The sequence below is a fragment of the Lytechinus variegatus genome, chromosome 18 (assembly GCF_018143015.1).
Source record: "Lytechinus variegatus isolate NC3 chromosome 18, Lvar_3.0, whole genome shotgun sequence".
NCBI lineage: Eukaryota > Metazoa > Echinodermata > Echinoidea > Temnopleuroida > Toxopneustidae > Lytechinus > Lytechinus variegatus.
The window spans coordinates 18263288-18279694 of NC_054757.1; the positions used below are offsets into that span (position 1 = coordinate 18263288).

General features: G+C 37.3%; 1 protein-coding gene across 8 annotated transcripts in view; it reads left to right on the plus strand.

Annotated features, from left to right (window-relative positions):
• LOC121405557 (rho GTPase-activating protein 24-like) overlaps positions 1–16407 on the plus strand; it is a 46403-nt gene that overhangs the window by 15748 nt on the left and 14248 nt on the right. For 6 of the 8 annotated variants that reach the window (XM_041596477.1, XM_041596483.1, XM_041596484.1 and 3 more), the window contains 4 exons: positions 6757–6888; positions 7682–7823; positions 8655–8675; positions 15623–15748. In XM_041596477.1, the coding sequence (XP_041452411.1) occupies positions 6757–6888; positions 7682–7823; positions 8655–8675; positions 15623–15748 (421 nt within the window). Of the gene's footprint in view, positions 1–6756; positions 6889–7681; positions 7839–8654; positions 8676–15622; positions 15749–16407 lie in introns of all 8 variants that reach the window. The other 2 variants (XM_041596478.1, XM_041596479.1) reach the window with 2 other exon arrangements.

Sequence of the window (16407 nt, forward strand, 5' to 3'; positions counted from 1 at the left end):
CCCGGCATCTGATCAAAAAATGGAGGGCACACGTCCGAAAGCTAAGAATCTCAGCTACAACATACTAAAAGCTTAAGGAAAACTGACAAGAAAAAATGGAGATATGGCTTACGAAATAGCGGAATGTCGAATCTGGTTTTGAGAAAAAGACATGTCCCATAGAGATTACACGCAAAATGAGGAAAAATGACATGCCTCTTTTCATTGCTGTTTTACGCAATGATGCGATTCTCAAAACGAAAAATCATGTTTACTGAGGAGAAAGAGTACATTCTAAACTACAACATATCGAAATCTGGGCGAAAAACAATCTATATTCGAGAAGTTACAACCGAATTTGCATAAATTTGATGACGTCATTTTTGAAAAAATGAAATTTTTAGTTTAGGCGCCATTTTGATGACGTCATGATATAATTTAGGGACATTGATGACATGAAATCAAATCTACAACTCATACTCTATCGATATATGAAAAAAAAATGGGGGGTCAATGGACTTTTTAAAGAGCTACAGTGAATTTTCAAGAGGCATGTTTTTGCCCATATATGGCCTATAGTGAGAGCTCGCGCGCACACGTGCTGCAAACTTCAAGGGGTGTTAATTTCGTCATCAATGGTCGTAGAAGGTTGATCAAGGTATCAAATTGTTCAAAATTTTATTATCAATGCTAAGATGTAAAAAAAACGGTGTTTCTGGATTGCGTTAAGGCGTTACGCGCGCAAAATTTTGAAATGCTTAAAATGACCTGAAACGTACTCTCGTTCGGTCATAAGGTGATTTTGAGCATTTTTAAATTTTGACGCGCGCGTACGCGCGCGTCGTGACCTCCAGGTGACCTTTGATGACATGACCTAATGACCCTTGACCTGAAGTTAATGTGATGATAATTTGATTGATTTTTGATAATTGATAATGGAGATATGATTGATAATGTGATTTTACAAAATGGCGCCTAGATGACGTCATCATGACCTGATGACCTTGAAAAGCTTCACTGCACGTGTCCATGACAGATCCTATAGATGACATGAAATTCAATGAAATTGAGCAAGTCCATTTTGAGATAACTTGGCGACAAGAAAATCCGTAAAAATAAATAAATAAATAATAAGAAAATTCTGACGAAATTAAGAGGTGATCTGTCATAGACAGACCACCTAATTAAGAGTACTATTGCAGTGGAGCAAGAAGAATGAATGTGCATTATCTGCCATAGGCATTGCTCGTCTGCTTGCAAGCACAAAAGTTATTAGAACTTACTTTGTCCCAGGCAGGATCTAGTGCATAAAAGAGATCATAAATTTTTAGGCTTTATCAAGTTCTTGTAATTTAGCATATTTTTGTGTTAGGTGTGAAATAATTTATTGTTTAAAATGAAATCCGTCATGGTGACATGCACAATTGCATCATCATAGATAATACAGGGCACACTGGCTATGAATGGACACCTTTATGGATGGATTCCCGCTATTTTCACAGCAAATAATCCTTCCATATGTATGGTAAGGAAACTCTAATTTTTCAGCATTTTGATTTATACAACATATTCATGACAAGATAAGGATTGCCCTTTAACTTTTTTAAAACTGCATGCCCCTTCCCACCCCCCCCCCCCCGAGATGGAGTTCTGGGTAGTGTTTCATCAACATTTTCGTCCGACAAGTAGATCTGACAACTTTCCTTGATTGGCTGAGGAGCAATGTAACTATGGTAACCATCCGATGAAAAGGGACTTTGTCCGACAAATCCTTTCATGAAACACTCTCGTGCACTGCAGTTTTGTCATATGTTCCAAATCTCTTTTGCTTGAAGTGTCATTTATTCTTCAGATAAGATCTTTGTTGATATGGAATCACATTTTTCTCAGTTATGATTTATTTGCTTCCAGCTATACAAACATCATGAAGTGATGGCCCATTGTTATCAGTCCATTGCCAGTACTGGTACAATTGTGCAGGAAGTGTGGTAGTATTGCATTCTGTTGTTGCATTATGTCAAAATGGAGTCACTGAAATGATATAATGCAATTCATTGTTATACAGACTTAATAAATGTATGAATCAATATAATCAGCTTTACAGACCCGGGGCCCCGTCTTACAAAGAGTTGCGATTGATCCGATCAATCGCAACTATGGACGGCCAGCAATGTCCACATCTATTATGAATGCATGTTTGTTCAAAATATTTTCTAGCTATGATGTCTATGCATGCATTCATCGTTTTATTGAAAATTCACTGTTTCTGTTTGGTCACACAAGACATTGTGCAAATTTCACGTAGAAAAAATTATGGCCCTGGTGAATTTCCATAGAGTTACCATTGATTGGACCAATAGTAACATAGTAACACTTTGTATGACGTGGTCATATTTTGTAGGTTTTTTTTTCCAGTTTGTGGCAAGTTTGTTTGTACAGAAATAGACTCTGAGTTCATTGAAATTCAGTGTGATGACAGTTTTTAGTAGGAATGCCGATGAGCCATATTTCAGCCATCCAAACGCTGTCAACATCTTTTGGAAACAAAAATGTTCGTTTTTTCAGCACCTTCCCATGGCAATCCCCATGCACTTTATAGCCTTTATAATTTTCTCACTTTGGCCATGCCTGTTGAGTGGCTATTTTGTTGTGCCATATATGGGTGCAATGTATATATTGTTTTAATTGGGAGTATTGCTAGTATGCCCCTTTATGGGCTGTGTTTTGAACCCGGGGGGGCCACTTACATTGACGAGTGGATACCATGCGCAACCAAAAAAACACGTAAAAAGGATGTCTTTTTCACGATAGGGCACGTTACGTACGTAACGTGATAAGGGTGTCAAAAACACAAAAATAATGAAAAAAGGGTATCTATTTCGCTAGGAAAATTACGTGTTTAGGGTCTAATTTGCGGGGATGATAAAACAAAATTAAAATGTTTTATAAAGGATGTCCTTTTTGCCCCAACACTTCGTGTTTAGAGTCTGATTTGCGCGAGTTGTAGAAGGTGGGGTCGTACTAAACCAAAAAGGTAAAGCCGACGACCGAAGGACCCGTAACAATAAAATATTCCTGTACTTGTTTAGGGGTTCATTTCAGGGAATATTTGCCAAGAGTATCGTTCTGTTTCCAATACTTGTTAAGGGTAGGGTTTCACACGCCAATACTTGTTAAGGGGTGCATTTTCGGAATATGGAAATTACGTGTTTAGGGTGCTTTTCGAGACCCCATGGTCGCGCATGGTATCCACTCGTGAATGGAAGTGGCCCCCCGGGGTTTTGAACAATTAAACATGATGACAAGTGGTCATTTCATCGGATTCTGTTGAACTCATTTTGAGATTGTTACTACAACAGTCACTTTATAAAGTGCTTGGTCTAGCTAAGCTCTAAAACTTGATAGATAAATATTAGCATGGCCAGTCACTTTGACACTGTTCCTACTACATGTAGGGGAAGGCGGGGTAAGTTGTGACAGTTTTTGCTTTTTGCATGTTAGAATTGATATGATTAATAATCTTGTCGAAATAAGTACCTTGCCTTGAAATTTAATTCTTCTGAAATATTTTCCACCTATATATAACTTTCTATCCCCACACTGAAAGTCATCGTGACCTTTGAAAAAAACGATGTCAAATGGCTCAACTTGCCCCATATATGGGGTAAGTTTGAGCCACCTTCTGGGGTAAGTTGAGCCACAAAAAATTTGTACAAAATGTATGGGGGGAAACAAGCATGTCAATTTTTTGTTTAAAGTCTTTTCACTTGCTAATTCTCTATAAATACTAACATCCTGTAAAAGGAAAAGAGCAGTCATGTAAATTTGCTCCTTTCAGCCTGCTTTTCAATCGATTTTTATGGTTTGTTTGTTTTTTAAGATACATTACCATAGGAATTACCATGGCTCAACTTGCCCCATGCTGTTTGGCTCAACTTACCCCAGTCCAAACTTAGTGCGATAATTTTGTATCCACACATTTATTATGGATCCATCATATAAAAGACTATGACAAGAATGAAGATCCATACCTGGACTAATAATGTTGTTATCATGTCTTTGTTATATTTAAAAACGTGTGTGTTTATGAAGCACTTATCTATTTCACACTCTTTTTTACTTTTTTGGCTGAAATTCATATTTTTCCCTCCAAAAAACTACTTTTTGTTTCATAGTTGGAAACAATGTGGTGGGGTGAGGGGTTATGCTATGGGTCATGAATACATGACACCACCACAATGTCTGACTCATTCATTATTGGCCTGGGGCTGGTGGCTCAACTTGCCCCTATGCTCAACTTACACCGCCTTCCCCTACCTTCCTAAAACTAGTTTAGTGGAAACTAGTTTAACGTGTAATGAGAACGGTCGAAGCAGTCTTGGAAGCGATCTTAACCGGTTCATAAAACTAATTCGTGATGGAGTTTCCACGATCACTTTGCCTTGTTAAACTGGTTTTTTAGCATAAGTGAGGACACAATTGTTCTTCTGGAAATGACCTTCGCACCGGGGCATGTGGAGAATGCCTACGCTGCGGTTTCAAATTTTTTGCGAAACTGCATGAGAGTGTACCCAAAGCAACAAGATGGCTTTCCGTGAAGCAGTTTTGAAAACCACTTTCGAGTGATCAAATGGGAACGCTAGCAAAGCGATCTTCCAAACTGGTTTCTGGAATCTGTTTCCAGTAAACTAGATATTAGGTTTGTAATGAGGACGGTGTCATACCTTCATTAAAAACCAAGGAGGTATCACATTGTTTGAATAAATTGAATGTTAGAATCTTTCTCGAAGGAAGACTGAATATTTACCTCACTGTCTAGACCGGTCATCTTGAACTGAACATGAAAGTTGTTAGGGGCTGTTGTGATGAAAATACAGTTTGTCATCTTCTGACTAATACTGGGCGTGGACCGCAGTCGATCTTGGCAACCTTGGAATAAATTGGGCTGATATCACAGCTTATGGCAGAGTTATTTTGGCAGCTGACTGTTTCTCAACTGTTCTTCCAAAGTCATAATGAACTTGAAGTTTTTTTTTTTAGTACCAGTGTGCAGTATGAATTTCGATAAAAATCGTTCCAATTCTTGTAGGGCCGTGCTCTTGATCTATATATTCAAGCTTCTTCTAAAAAAAAATCATAGAATTTGGATATTACGATAGCTAGGTGTAATAAATTCATTTTTAAAAACTCATTCTTATTCAGCATCATTCATATAGAAATGGTGATGATCTTGAATTCAGATTGTGTCTGTCATTAGTGTAGAAAAAAAGGCCTATTCATGAAATTTTGTGAATATTTGGTTCTTCTTTTTTTTTTGGGGGGGGGGATAGTACAAGATACGAGCTCTCCCATAGGCCACTGTGCAAAATGAGAAAGATCACCTTTGTTATTTTTCTTTTTTACACTGCCTGTACTTGGGAATGAAGCTGCATATACATGTAAATTGCCAAGTTCTTTTTTCACAAAGGTTTCATGTGTGATTATGTAGTATTGCAATTGTTTTTTTATGGCTCGTTTGTGATAGAGTAGGCCTGACTAATTCATCCTTTCCTGATTCATATGCTTATCCCAAGCTAACACTGAGTATATTACACCTGTTTGATCAGGAAAATATATTTGGACATTGCAAGACTTTGTACAGGGCAGTGTTTTCATGAAACATCATGGCAGTGATTTTCACTGACAATTTTGCTCTGGACCAATCAGATGTGAGGATTTCAGTAGCTTATGGCAAAAAGTCAGAGAAAAGAAATCACCATTGGTTTCATGAAATTGTACCCAGGTTAAATAATGTGGTTGAAATACATACTAAACCGGACCAGATAAAATTCTTTAATATACATGTACATGTAGTGTATGTGGTTGTGCAGGAAAGATTCACAATTCTACTAGTCTCCCATAAAAAAATCCATGAATATGATATTTACTTTCATGTTCCATAATGCAAACATTCCTTTGAAATTGGGGAAATCCCTAATGAACTGCAAATTTTGAAAAGCACAAATTTATTTGCAAGTACTTTGCCTTTTACATCGACTGGCAAATTACCTGGTATTTTTCCTGATCATTATGGTGTAATAAATTAAAGCACTTGTTTTATGGCTTTTCATACTGATAACTGTATTTTGTGATTATGTCAATATTTGTGTGTGTTTTATGTATATTTATGCTCCTTTGTAAACATGAGTTCCTGTCTGTCTGGCTTTTTAAAAGCTTTTTTTCTGTTTCCCTTGTCATATAAACTCTACCATGTTACATTTTGGCATTGATTAGAATAGAGTCAGCTACTGTTCATCTTGGCAAGTGTTTCTCTTGGCTCTGTTTTTTATGAAGCTTCTTTTCAATAACATACTATATAAACATGGATGTAGGAACTAGAGCAATTCCCTGAGATCCATGTATGGTCTCAGTATATACTAAAATATGACTTCGGGACACTTTTTGCATCTTTTTTTCTTTGGTGTCCTGAAGAAAATTGTAATTCATAACTGTTTGTAATAAGGATAATTTATACTGATTTTAGTTGGGCTATACTGATTTTAGTTAGGCTATATAAACTTAAGTAGGTATTCATATGGCCATATCTTGGACCCCCATAGACCAGCTCCCACCGAATTTGGGATGTGGTGGGGGTTTTATTATGTCCTGCCGAGATGTATAAAAGAAAAGTTGAAATGCAAAAAAAAAAAAAAATCTTGTGATGTGATCGCTATGATACTTTATGAAGGGATGATAACAGTGATAACTTCATCCCTTTTGTCTTTTTGTGCATTCCAGAATGACGTCCATGTTTCAAACCGGAGGATGACGGATCGCATCATCAACATCCAGGATGAGGATGTCATCCACCGAGGATGGCTCAAGAAGCAAGGCGGGGCGTTCCGCTCCTGGCAACGACGGTACTTCAAGGTAAAACCGGGATGACCCGATAATTGGTCTTTAAAAAGTTACACCTGCGGGTAGATTGCACGAAACCCCAGACCAGTGTGGAGGAAAACAAGATATCATTATTACACGAATGAATGTATTCCAGAAACATCTTGATTTGTTTGGAGTCGTAGAGATGATGTTAGGATTGTGAAAAGATTTCTCAATCTCATTCAGAATACTGTTTAGGATTAGCTTCTGTGTTGCAATGACTTCTGGTAGCTTTAGGACATCATGGCGAGTATCTTTTAATGTTTTCTCTCGAACTTTGATATGTTATACCCAATGCCATGTTCTATGTCATTACGACATCAGTGTGCTCACATGACTGTGTTGATGCATCGTGGGACAAGTTTTTTAGACTTGAAGCATCATGGACCTGGCCACGGAGGATTATCTATTGTTACTGGGGGTACTGTGACAATGCTCAGCATCCGCCATAACAATAGAATAATCTTCCGTGGCCAGGCCCTGTAAAGCATATAATGATCTAAGGTTCGATGACATTTGCTCCAGCGACAATTGCTCTGATGGAAAATCTACACTAGAAGCACAACAAATAAGTTAACCTAAGTTAACACTAATCCTTATACTTGTATTTGCATTGTTTTTAACCCAAAACTCAATTACAATCCAAACTCTAACCCTATGCCATCTGAGATATTAAGACTGTAACAAACTCATTGTGACACCATCTTCACAAGATGTGAAAATAAACTTGTTCTGTCATACATGTACCTGACTGAGGCTTTTCCTTTTATCACATGCTCCATAGGTTGCTGGTGACTTCATGTACTACTACACCAAGGAAGAAGACACCCGAGCCCTTGGCTACATCCCGCTACGTGGCAACGTCCTCAAGAAGCACCCGTACACGGCCGAAGAACCGGGGAAGTACCTCTTTGAAATCCTACCAGGTAGGCCCAAAGGAGGTGTGTATCGTTTCAATCTTTGTCCAGGTTTCCAGGCCTTGGTGGATCTTGCAGACCATGTGGACCTTGTGGATGTCCTGCACCTTGTGCATCTTCAGCTAGGCATGCCTGCTTCTTTTGAATGGAATGCTCCTTGAAATATCATTTGTGAAGCTTTTCATGCAGTGCCTTGTCAGGGATTTTCACCGGCAGCTGTTATAAGCTACTGAAATCCTTGCATCTGATCGGCTGAAAGCAAATTTGCCATAGACAACCCCTGACAAGATGCTTCATGAAATGCTCCTTTAGATCCTGAAGCATGATGGAAACTGAAGTACTATATTTTCTCTTGTTCTTTTTTGTTTGTTGGGTCAATAGTACATCAAAATCATCCGTACAAGGTACATGCATGTCATTTTCTAAAATTTCATATCTTATTTTTTTTCAAGAAAGTGATAATGGGGATTATTACCTACCTTGGTAGGTGCCAAAAACCATATACATTAATCTATCATGAACCTTCTATGCACCAGAACTGGGTAGTCCCTATACAAAGCCTGATAGGGGAATTTCAGAATTTAGTAAGTGGTTATCAAAACTTCAACAATATTATACAGAGTAGGCCAATTAGATTTGTATCTGGTCAGATCTTTGAGTCTGCATATTTCCAGACATTTGATAAAGAATGTTCTTGAATCGAGTAAACAAATTTCTCATAGCATTTTGAGTAGGCCAGTTCAAATCATTGTTTTGTGAAGTTGCAGAACAGTGAATAGCTATTGTCACTTCTACTTATACATGTATCTTTCTCATCATGAATCCTTCTTCTGTCTGCAGAAAAGCCAAATATTATGGAAGGTAATTATACCTCTGTATATAATCTTTTATCTATTTTTATTATGCTTATTTTTTTTCATTATGCCCCATTTTAAAAAGAAATTGATTCCTAACTTTTCAATTGCTTTGTAATCGTAACTCTTTTTGCATTGCCCTGACAGTTTAGTTTAAAAATAGAAGTCAGTATTCCAAAAAGTGATTTCATTCAACAGGTTTTTAATTGATTTGTATTCTTCATCTTATTCAGTGATTATTTGACATGATAAATCTTGAGCAAAGTTTGCAGTCCCCTAAAAATATTTCTTTAAAGCTTGCTTGAAAGTCCATATTGAGGTATACATATTAGCAGATAGTGTTAAACTCCTGTATGTGCAGTGGGTACAGACTTAACAGTAATACTCCATTATGATCGGTTCTAACAGATCTCCTTTTCCTTATCTATTGAGAAGTATGTTGTGAATTTTCCACTTCTGTGACTACCCTAGTTTTGCTATGTAATAGAGCTTTTTATCTATCAATCTCCATAGAAACTAGTTTTTAACACTTTAAGTTACACCAAGTACATGTGATGACAACAGTTGCCAACAGTAACAAAACATTTTTTCAGCTCCTACTTCTATAAAAGGAATGGTATTCCTATCACACAGACAATTGATATTTTGCACTTGTGGATTTTATTTAATAAAAGAATTACTCACCTCTGAAGTATGCAGCCTTCATAAAGTCAAGATTAGTCTACGTATTCTTGTTAAATTTGCAATGATTGTCAAATTTCTATTCAGTTTCATACTGCGATGAATGAAAATATTGATCAGTCATATTGTTTGGTGATATAGCTGCAACTGCCAATTTGCATTTTAATCAATGATTTTTGTGATTTCCATCACATTGCCAATGTAGAGTGTGTAATGATTTGATAATGATGATAGTAGTAATAACAACAACAACAATAGTAATAATGATAATGATAATAATAATAATGATATTAATAATAATTGTGATTATAATAATAATAATATTGCTTCATTCATATAGTGCATAATGCATTGTTGCTTTAAAGGTCAAGTCTACCCCATAAAAATTTTGAATCAATAGAGAAGAATCAAGCTGAAGATTTCATAAAAATCAGATTTAAAATAAACATATGACATTTTAAAGTTTTGCTTATTAGTTTCACAAAACTGTTCATAAACTCAGTGATATCCGTCATTCGCTTTTTCTTTTATTTTTATTGTTTGAATCATACAATATTTCAATTTTTACAGATTTAAAAATATGGACCAACTGGACTGAATCATGAAATGTTAAGACATTGGTAATTCCACATGTTCAGGAGGAATAAAACTTTGGAACACAAAAAAATAAGAACAAAATTATAATATTTCATATTTCGTTTTAATAGAATGTAAAAGAAATAATGAATGAGTGACGTCACAGTTCCCTCAGTCCAAGATGTGCATGTAACTGTATTATAAACTAAGAAATGTCTTTAAAATGTCATAACTTTCTTATTTTACTACTGATTTTGCTTAAATTTTCATGGTTATGTTTGATGGATTTTTTTTTCAAATCAACTTTTTGTTGGGATGGACTTGTCCTTTAATAAAGTGCTACATGTACATGCTATTACCCCCATATTACCCCAGCTTTAGTACATGTATAATCTAAGTTAAAATTGTTTTTATTCCAGAATTGCACCACATACTACACTGAATATGGTGTCAAAGTTTTCAGTGCATTTTTTTTTCTCATACATGTATTTTCCATATGTAATTGCTCCAATTTAGGATAAAATAGAAACTAGAAAAGTGTCTCCTAAAGGAAGCAATGCCCCTAATCTGCCTTTAGTCAATGGCCCGTATTCTGAAGTCAGGTTTAACTTAAACTCAGGTTTAAAGTTGTGGTATAAGTATGGAAAGCCAAAAGTATCGAAATTTTTTATTAAGTTGAACGTTTCTTATGTATACTGTGCTCTTTCCTGATTCATCAATGGTGAAGACAATCATCTATTATACTTCCTACACAATTATGAATGATTTGAGAGCTGAATGAACTGAAAGAATAGGCGGTTTCAAACCGCCTCGATCACAAGAATCCCCGTTAAATTACGAGAACTTTTTAAAGCTAAAAAATACTCGTTAATTATTCCTGCATTCAGACCGCCCCGAAACACATCCTTCGGGATAAGTTCCCGAAGTTACGAGCATGCGCAGTGTGGTCTGATAAGCAGGCAAGGCGGGAGATTCAAAATCACGAGCCCAGCAGCCACCCACGCCGCCGCGCCCAACGACACGCTGGGATAAAAGTTCCCGTAATTTGCTTTCACATCGCCAAAATACCTGCGACCTTGGAGAAATCCCCACGAAAGTTCTCGTAATTTCGCCAAGTACCTACTATTTAGCGGGTATTTTCTTTCGGGTAGATTACGCGTAGTTTGCTTTCACATTACCAAAATACCTGGTATTTTCTGATCGGGGTAAATTTCCCGATCAGAGAATACCTAGAACTGGCGAACTTCGAGGCGGTCTGAAACCACCTTATGATATCTCTACTGTTAGTTATTATGTAACAATTGGCTATCCATACTTAAACCACAACTTTAAACCTGAGTTTTTAGTTAAACCCGACTTTATAATACGGGCCAATAAGAATAATGCATGACAATTAAGCAAAGTGTGTACCCATTAAGCTAAGATTTGATACTGCCTTGCGTTTTATACCATTCAGAAAAATAAATAATCTAAAGCATTGTTTTACCAATTTCTTATTCAAATTGGCATTAATAACAGATATTTTCATTGCTGCATTTTCCCTTCAAAACTTCATAAATCAGTTTCTTTAAATGGCTTCAAAAGTTCATAACTGCAGTTTGCATTGTAATTAGCATTGCCAATTTAAGCAATTTGGTGATTTACATGTATTTTGTTTTAGGTTTTTGCAGTGCTGAAAGGTACTGATGCAGTACCATTGCACACAGCACGTGTAATTTTCCTCTTGTTTTTTTCTGGGCCCATTTGATAAAGACATCACAATTGGCCATTTCGTAAAAAACAATTTGTGCGTGGGCAGATGGATGTCATGGCTGCAAACCAGGACAGTCTTTTAATCAGGCACTCTTATACCCCTTTCATAAACCCAATTACTATGAATTAGACGGCTAATAGCAGCATAATTTGGTCGTAAAATTGGAGGAGGACAAGAGTTATCCGCATTACTCTGATGCTGCTATTATCCGCATAATAGCGGCATCGGGATAAGATTTTGAGTTTATGAACGCATTTCCAAATAATGCGGATAATTGCCATGGTGCGGTCACAAGGTCACGCTTTTCCAACACAACCACATCGGAGGGGGCGTGTCCAGTTGTCATGGCGATTATCCACCTTTTTCAGGACGGGCGCTCGTAAAAATAATGCGGCTTATTTTCGGAGTTTATGAACGCAATTTTTATTGAATTATCCGCATTACTCTTAGGCGGCTAATTGGAGGATAGGTTTATGAAAGGGTATTCGATGAGTGTGATTATTCATATGTTGTTTTAAAATGTGCATCCTATCCCGATAAGTTTTTATTTTGTAGAAGATGTTTGGCATCCCTGGTTTGTGCATGATTTTAACACAGCTAGCCCAGTAATGTCAAGTCTGATTTTCCTGAGGCGTCCGGGACACATGTTAGGAACCTAGGGAATCCTAAGTCAGTGTGATGACTCAACTGAGATGTATATTAAAGAGAAATTCCAGTAGTTGCAGTAAACACTGATTTCATGAGGAAGTCTGTAAAACAAGGCTTAATTGTCAGTATATCATCGAGGATCTAGATCTGGTACAGTTACATTAACTGAACTTTGTGAAATCTTGAAATCTACGCTGAAAAATGTTCACACCGAAGATCCCCAACACAGATAAGCGCACGTGGGACAATGTATAATTATTGCTTAGAGCGTCGGGCCCGACGCCCTACCCGAATCCTGTGCTTATTTGCTGATTTCTCAGCAATTACACAATTTCTTCCAGAATCTTTTGGCACATGCGTTTTATTTATACAAACAGACACCTTGGTGGTCATTTCATTGGATTCTGTACAAACTCATTTTGATATCGTTACCAAAACTAGCATTTACCTTTAACATGGTGTCATTTTGTGAAGTCACATTATCATCAGGGATGTGAGAGTTCAGATTTTTAGCTGATTTCAGATTTTTTTGTTTTTATTTTTAGCTTAATTTCAGCTTATTTTTGCTTTCCTCTGTACAAAAAGTATGGGGGCTCTTTCTATTTCAGACTTTTTCAACACTCTTCAGCTTTTTTCAGATCTTTTTATTTGTGACCACTCACACCCCTGATTGCTGCACTTGCGAAGGCAGAATGAGCATTTTGAAACGCTCGTAAATGCCTAGGCCCTGTCTTACAAAGAGTTGCGATTGATTCCATCAAAATCAATCACTACTACATGTATGTAAAGCCAGCAATATCAACATCTGAATATGCATGTTTGTTCTAAAATATTTTCTAACTATGATGTATAATCATGCATTCAATGTTTTCTTGAAAATTCACCGTGCTTCCTTTGTTTGCTAGGGACATTGTGTAAATTACCTGTAGAAAAAATTATGACACTAATGGATTTCCATAGAGTTGCGATTGATTGGATCAATCGTTAGTCTTTGAAAGACGGCGCCCTGATGTGTTATTTTTACAATTTGCATGTTACATTATAAACCTGGGAGAAGATTCCAAGTCATGATCCTTTTTTAGAGAGAGAGTATCGTGTCGATATCTCGCTACACAATCAAACCCTGAAACATTAAAACATTTTTGGATTACCATAATGTTGCTTTTATGCTTCCCCCGGCAGAAGCAATATTTTTTAAAGAAGCGCTGATTGTAAACACACTTTTATCGAGTGTGAAATATGAAAAGACAGAACCATAAACTGAACGTATATTTTGGTATAGAAAATTTGAAGTATAAACACAACCGTTGATTGTTTTGTTAAGATGAAAAAAAGGCCATTTTATTTCATGGTGGTTTTTTGTCTCACCTGCGAAGCAAAGTGAGACTATAGGCGCCGCTTTTCCGACGGCGACGGCGGCGGCGGCGTCAACATCAAATCTTAACCTGAGGTTAAGTTTTTGAAATGACATCATAACTTAGAAAGTATATGGACCTAGTTAATAAAACTTGGCCATAAGGTTAATCAAGTATTACTGAATATCCTATTAGAGTTTCATGTCACATGACCAAGGTCAAAGGTCATTTAGGGTCAATGAACTTAGACCATGTTGGAGGAATCAACATCGAAATCTTAACCTGAGGTTAAGTTTTTGAAATGTCATCATAACTTAGAAAATATATGGACCTAGTTCATGAAACTTGGACATAAGGTTAATCAAGTATCACTGAACATCCTGCATGAGTTTCACGTCACATGACCAAGGTCAAAGGTCATTTAGGGTCAATGAACTTTGGCCGAATTGGGGATATCTGTTGAATTCCCATCATAACTTTGAAAGTTTATGGATCTGATTCATGAAACTTGGACATGATAGTAATCAAGCATCACTGAAAATTTTGTGCAAGTTTCAGGTCTCATGATTAAGGTCAAAGGTCATTTAGGGTCAATGAACTTTGGCCAAATCGGGGTATTTGTTGAATTACCATCATAACTTTGAAAGTTTATTGGTCTAGTTCATTAAACTTGGACATTAGAGTAATCAAGTATCACTGAACATTCTGTGCGCATTTCAGGTCACATGACCAAGGTCAAAGGTCAATGAACTTTGGCCGAATTGGGTGTATCTGTTGAATTACCATCATAAATTTGAAAGTTTATGGATCTGATTCATGAAACTTGTACATAAGAGTAATCAAGTATCACTGAACATCCTGTTCGAGTTTCAGGTCACATGATCAAGGTCAAAGGTCATGTAAGGTCAATGAACTTTGGCCATGTTGGGGTTTTTTGTTGAATAACCATCATATCTCTGTAAGTTTATTGGTCTAGTTCATAAAAAGTGGACATAAGAGTAACCATGTATCACTGAACATCTTGTGCGAGTTAGAGTAGTATTCAAAGTCAGCACTGCTGCTATATTGAACCGCGTGATGCAGGTGAGACGGCCAGAGGCATTCCACTTGTTTTTAAGATAGAGCATTATCTGGGATTCTTGTTACATGTAATTCAGTGTCTCTCTATTTACACAAAACATCATGATATGAAGCAAATGTACATTATTAATTAATCCTGATGATAATATACATGTAGGCCTATATGAATATTGAGAAGTCATTCCCATGTCATATACTGTACCCTGAACCTGACAATACAATGGATTTAATGCAATAAGTTGATTATCATCTGCAATTTTAATGCAGCGCACAAATATGAATAAAATCTCCAATGGGTTTTCAGGATTTTTTCAATGTTTTATCGATACTGTTTTTCTGTGTTTTTGAAAAAAAAAAGATTGACAACAAATTTTTTGAGGCCTAATAGGTTGAGCAGGAGGCCATGAGAAGCATGATTTGTTCTTAATTTGGTTCAGGCTTGGGTGAAAGCGAGGAATAAATTGACTCTAATTTTTAAAGCTTTAGCAATTAAGGGCTAATCTTCATCTTAAGCAATGACAGTTATATTCTTTTCATGTTTTTATTCATTTTCTTTGATCAATTCTGTTGATATATATTTTTATTTATTGTTATTCATTAAAGGGAAGCCTATGGAAGGGCCATAAAAAAATTACATTGTATTAAAAAAGTGCTAATTTTTACGATAGATTGTACACAATAATCATTGAAATCAATCATAGAAATCTATTGATGATACAGCGCTCTGTACTAGTTCTCTAATTAACAGGTAATCTCCTGAATGGAGAAGTGTGAATGTGCATCTTTGTACATCACAATCTCACTTTCACTTGTGCCTCTTGTTTGTTTTTCCATCCTATCCCCCTGGGTGCCCCCTCCCAGGTAAAGCAAGCCAAGGTCGTCTGGCCGGAAACCATGACAGCTTCCTTCTCTGGGCAACCAACCAAGCTGAGATGGATGAGTGGACGCAGGTCATCAGGAGGGTCATGTATGGTAGGAGGGGTGGAGGTAAGATCCTTTAGGGGTGTTGGTGGAGGGGGGGGGCACTCAATGGATGCAGGTCATCAGGAGGGTCATGTATGGTAGGAGGGGTGGAGGTAAGATCCTTTAGGGGTGTTGGTGAAAGGGGGTGGGAACTGAATGGACGCAGGTTATCAGGAGGGTCATGTATGGTAGGAGGGGTGGAGGTAAGATCCTTTAGGGGTGTTGGTGAAAGGGGGTGGGAAATGAATGGACGCAGGTCATCGGGGGGTCATGTATGGTACAGTAGGAGTGGCCCTTATGGGTGTTGAAGGGATTGGGGCACTAAATGTGTGCAGGTTGAGGAGGTAAGAACATAATCAGTTTTGATGGAGGGGGGGGGGGGCACTCAACTGTCTAGGTCATCAGGAGGGTCATATATGGAAGGATGGGTGGAGTTAAGATCCTTTAAGGGTGTTGGTGGAAGGGGGGCCACTCAATGGACGAAGGTAATCAGGAGGGTCTTGTATGGTAGGAGAGGTGGATGTAAGATCATTTGGGGGTGTTGGTGGAAGGGGGGGGCACTCAATGGATGCAGGTCATCAGGGGGTCATGTATGGTAGGAGGGGTGGAGGTAAGATCCTTTACGGGTGTATGTGAAAGGGGAGGGCACTCAATGGATGCAGGTCATCAGGAGGGTCATGTAT